Genomic DNA, 5,040 nt, shown 5'->3' on the forward strand with positions numbered 1-5,040 from the left:
GGGTCGCTCAGGGAAAGTCAACTTCTGCGAGACGAACGAGGGAAGTCCCGCGGAAACAAACAGCAAGAGAAACAGCAGCACGTAGGCAGCACTGGGATTTAATTCAAACCTGCCGACTTTTATTAATTCAAATTTTCCCGCCGCACCAACAGCCCACCCGAGCGCAATCGTGTCGAACATATTACACCGCCCGATGATTGCGAGGCAGTATTTCAGTAAAGCGAAAGATAACAATCACCTGAAGGCCAATCAGGAATCCTCAATTGCAGTTTATCGTGTGTTGCGAATCGGGGAGTTTATTACTTTTACTTGCAATTATCGATTTAAAAAGGGGAAAAAATGCCTAAACAGTTTCATATTTGGCGGGCGGCAGCTGAAGCGAAGTCACACACGCAACCTGGGGGCGCCCCGGCGGCCGGCGCCAGGCTACGTGCGAATTATTTGCACTGTTTGTGCGAGGCAAGGGTAAAAGATAAAGAGAAGGCGTGGCGCGGACGAGAGAAAGAGAGAGAGGGAGGGAGGGTGGCAGAGCGAGAGGGAGAAAGAGAGAGAGAGAAACGCGGAGAGAATGGTGACCCCGCCCCGCCACGCTCTCCTGTGTCTGCCTGCCCTGGCTTTATGAGATTTTCATCAAGAATGCAAATGAGATGGAAAATTACTTCCTCTGTATAGTGAGCAGACTTCAGTCGAGCATCGACAGTGGGCGAAAGAGAGACGAGGACAGAGGAAAAGAGAAAGGGACAAAGAGAGAGAGAGAGAGAAAGAGAGAGGGAGAGGGGGGGGGGGGGATGCGGCAGAGGTGAGAAGGCAAGGGGTCAGGCGGGCACCGCGACCAAAACTTTCCGCTCTCCCCGCTCGCGGTCCAAATGAAGCTCGGGCTTTGTTTGAAGTTCAAACAGCGCTGGAAGGAGTAGTGGCAGAGCAGTGCGAGCTTTGTCCTTGAGGACTCCAGGACGCGGTGTGCGCAAGAACCCCGTGGCGATACACAAGTACATCGGTAACAAAAATATAAAACCGGAGTTCAGTGCACAGGTGGACAAGCAGGACTTGCACGTCAACACACACGCTTAATATATTTGTATGCTTTTTGTGGAAATGTTCACGTTCACTCTTAAACCTAGGTTTCGTTTTGTACAAGTTTGCACACAAAAGAGCATGATTTCGTGCAAAGAAATGAATTAAAAAGCTCAAATTAACGCAGAAATGTGCGTCAAAAATTTGATTGCTTAACTCCGTGCGAATAAAAGATACAAATCCAGTTAGTGTGCACGTACATGTGGACACGAACGTGAAAACGCCTGTGGACAAGAACACCCACGCGGACCTAATACGCAGACACATACGCCGGGGCTACACGTGGACACACACGTGGACATACACGTGGACACACGCACTCACTCCCTCACGCACGTGCGGTCAGGGGCCACAGTGCGGCCACGGCCGGCCATTCGGACGCGATATTGCTGCAATTCATTGCAGTCAGTTTGAGGGGTGGCGCGGCCCCGCAGGACAAGCCCCATACCTAGAGGGCGTTCGTGGAGTGGGGGGGAAACAGAGCTCTGTGAAAGATTTGAAAATAACATATATAAAGGTACAACGAACACAAGTACAGTGTCAAAACTAGTTTTGGTTTTCCTCAATAAATGAAGATAAACGGAGATAATAGTCAGTACTATATCTTTGGCAAATCGGCGTCCACGAGGATTCTACAGTAATGGCACTTGTTTGCCGTAGGACTTCCAGCCTCGGCACCGAGGTCATCACGATGACCCCGTGACCCTTCCCGACGCCGTTTTCTTTGGCGCATTTTTTTCGGTTTATTCCGCGACCATCACAACGTTATCAAGAGGCGATACAGAATGGGCAGCAGCGAGTCGCCAGTAGCGAGCAGCGACAGTGACCGACAACAACTCCCAGCCTCAACTTCTGCCTGTTCTGCCGCACGGAGGGCGCAGTGCAGGTTTGTCACTTTCGGAGTAACACCGTGTACCTCAGACGATGCAAAGCGCGGTGCTGACCACCGTGCTGCTGGTTCTGCTGCCGGTCGCCCTGGGGCTACAGGTCAACGGCAACGCCGGCGGACGCAGACACCACCGGTGGCAGCGCTCGACCGCCGAGGAGGAGCTCGCCAAGTGGACCCAGTGTCAGCGCGACAGACAGGTGGGTCCCTGTCTGTGTGCTTTACAGCACGCCGAGTACCCCCTCCCTCGCAAGATATCAAAAATTCCACCAAATGAAACTGGAAATTTGGAGGTTTAACCTGCCAAAAGTTCCCAAAAGTCCCCCAATACCAGTGCTCCGACTGTGTTGCAGTGCGACCAGGCGACCTGCAGCGAGTGCGGCCCGGACGACCGGGACTGCGTGGACATGTGCAGGAGGGCCTGCTGGTGCGGCTGCGGCGGATACGGCAGCAGCTTGGACTGGGACTCGTGGGACAAGTGCAGCAAGGAGAGGCGGTGCTTCAGCACCTACTGGGCGGGCTGCGGCGGGGCGGGGGAGTGCAAGGACTCGACCGTGCTGGACTACAAGAGGTGCGACTGCGAGTGCGTGCAGCAGGCCAGCAACCGAACCAGCCCACCAAGGCGGTGACCAGCATCAAAGGAAACCTCCGGTAAGGCCTTCGAAACAAAATAAAATAAGGAGGAGCCAAGCATAAAATGTCAAAACTCTTATTATACAATAAATGCTGATTAATTGTTCTGAAAACGAGATCTTTTCCCTTGCGACGTCCTCCTGAAGTTTCGCCAAGGTGACGATCCGGGCCGGCGGCAGAGGCGGCACCTCCGTCCTCGTCAGCGTGATACACTTTCACTTAACTAGGGGACCGGTAACAGGAATTGATGGAGGCGTGGCGTGGCGTGGCGTGGCGGGCGGGGAGCACTGTCACTTGTCTTCATTCGGCTGCTGATGCCGCCGCCGGGCAGCTGGACTCGGGGGGTGCCAGACAACGTCGCTCCTCGGGGAGGTAAGTGAGACTGTCAGCCAGGCTTAGGGCCCGTGCGAGGATAGGTAAGCACACCTCGGGCTACACCGTGACCTTGAAGCTGCGGAAGGTGGTTTACTTACAAACCATGTTGGTGATGCACAACAACCACGTCGGTGAGATATGTACTATAACCACGTCGGTAAGGTACAACCTCGTCGGCGAGGTAGTACAACTACTTAAGTGAGGTAGTACAACTCCGTCGGTGAGGTTCAACCACGTCGGTGACTACAACCACGACGGTGAGATAGTACAACTACGTCAGTGAGGTAGTACAACTACGTCGGTGAGGCACTACAACCACGACGGTAAGGTACAACCACGTCGGGGAGGTAGTACAACTACGAACTACGTTACAACCGCGCCATTGAGTTGAACCACATCAATGAAGGTAAAAACCATTCCAGCAAGGTACACCGTGGAGACAAAGTGCCTTGTTGGCGATAGTCACTCACGCACCTCCGTCAGCGCGGTTGCCACCCTAACGGCGCGGAGAGCGATTTGTGCCGCGGCCGCTCAGCACTTCCGTCACAATCGAATCCCTCCTCCCTCCCCGCCGGGCCCGCCGGGCTGTCGCAAGGTGTGAGCCTCGGCCTGAGCCCCCGCCCGGCTCCGCTCTCCGACACAAGACAAATGTTGCCCGCGCCCCCCACCGCACCGGTGGCGCCTAATGGTGAGGCTGCTGGCGCCTCTGGCTGGCGCCACCCGCGGGGACGAGAAGGTCCGCGCCATCCCTTTCAATCCCGCACAGGGTGCATATCATTTCACCAGGGATTGGACCGCAGGAGGAGGGAAAATAAACAAGAAAACGGCGTGAGGAAAAATCCCCCCCTACTTTTGACAAGGTACATCCCCATATTCGGAGCGACCATGCAGTGATTTTCTTTGCGATCCAAACAGTTCCCTTTTCCTACGTCCTCCAGTTTGTTTGTTTTTTTGTCGTACATTTTTTTGGCAGTGTGCGTGTGGCTGCCAAACAAATGCCTCGCTCCCAGCCAGAGCAACCTGCTCCCTGTCCAATACCTCTCTGCTTCCTCTCTCTCTCTCTCTCTCTCTCTCTCTCTCTCAGTTTCGTTCTAAGCCACGCCCCCGTTGCCCATCCTTCTCACTCTCTCTCATTTCTCACTATCACGGTCCCTCACGCCACCGTGAGCCCCCCCCCCCTCTTTCCTTTCCCTTCCCCACCTATCGCCTCTCTCCCGGGCCCACTTCCCCCTCCCCCCTCCCCTCCCGCGGGGCTCACGTCTCCGTAGCCCACCGGCGTCGGCCTCCTTGCGGACTTTTGCGTGGGTGAGGGGGAAGGGAGTGGACGGGAGGGAGAGAGGAGGAGGTGGAGGGGGGACCAGGCCAGGGTCCCCATGCAAAAGAAACACTCCCATTTGTATCCTTCTGCTGCGAATTCGTGCGCTCGCTGGAAACAGGGGCATGGCGGGAGAGAGTGAGAGAGAGAGAGAGAGAGAGAGAGAGAGAGAGAGCAGGGAAGGGGGCGTCGGAAAGGAGAGAGCGGTGGGTCCGAAGGTCCTCCTGCTGGCAAGGCACCTCCTGCACCCACCTCCTTTCCCCCGTCTAGGACCCCAACCGCCTCCTCCTCCTCTACCACCACCACCTTCTCGTCGACCCGAGCTCGGCCAGGGCGGCGGCATAGGCCCCAGCCAGGGCCCACACTGCCTCGGCAAAAACGTGCCCGCCAGGCGGCGGAGGCGGGCGCGCCTGGGCGGCCCGGCACCAAATTACGGTAATTGCACCCAGGATAATTATATACAACACAGCATTGCCGGACGCGCTCCTCCGGACCTTCTCTTCTGCTCCTCGAAGTCCGTCTCCTCCGTCCACCCGTCCCGCGCGGCCTCGGCACGGGCAGGCGCAGGGCGGGCCGCCCGCTCCGGCTCCGCGCGCGCGGATAGCCTACCTCACGCTCGCCAGGCGCCCGGCCCCGCCCGAAAGCGTCCGGGGCCCGGCAGCAGCCAAGGGCTGCAGAACGATTTTTGCACGCTTTTTCAGCGCCGGTGCGGCGCTGGCCCCGGTCGTGTTGCCAAGGCCCCCCCCCCCTCTCTCTC

General features: G+C 56.9%; 1 protein-coding gene across 1 annotated transcript; it reads left to right on the plus strand.

Moving 5' to 3' along the window:
* Positions 1-1,856: 1,856 nt before the first annotated feature.
* LOC113211586 (uncharacterized) lies at positions 1,857-2,706 on the plus strand. The gene is made up of 2 exons (XM_026429996.2): positions 1,857-2,160; positions 2,314-2,706. Exons 1-2 carry the CDS (start codon positions 1,999-2,001, stop codon positions 2,587-2,589), a joined length of 438 nt encoding a protein of 145 aa, XP_026285781.1. The 5' UTR covers positions 1,857-1,998; the 3' UTR covers positions 2,590-2,706.
* Positions 2,707-5,040: the final 2,334 nt, after the last annotated feature.

This window comes from Frankliniella occidentalis, unplaced genomic scaffold (genome assembly GCF_000697945.3).
Source record: "Frankliniella occidentalis isolate FOCC.00 unplaced genomic scaffold, Focc_3.1 Scaffold27, whole genome shotgun sequence".
In the NCBI taxonomy this organism is placed as follows: Eukaryota; Metazoa; Arthropoda; class Insecta; order Thysanoptera; family Thripidae; genus Frankliniella; species Frankliniella occidentalis.

Excerpts from the sequence above, each read along its gene's own strand:
- LOC113211586 (XM_026429996.2), top strand. The coding sequence starts at position 1,999 with ATGCAAAGCGCGGTGCTGACCACCGTGCTGCTGGTTCTGCTGCCGGTC. Across the intron at positions 2,161-2,313 it reads AGTGTCAGCGCGACAGACAG|TGCGACCAGGCGACCTGCAG; the intron begins GTGGGTCCCTGT and ends ACTGTGTTGCAG.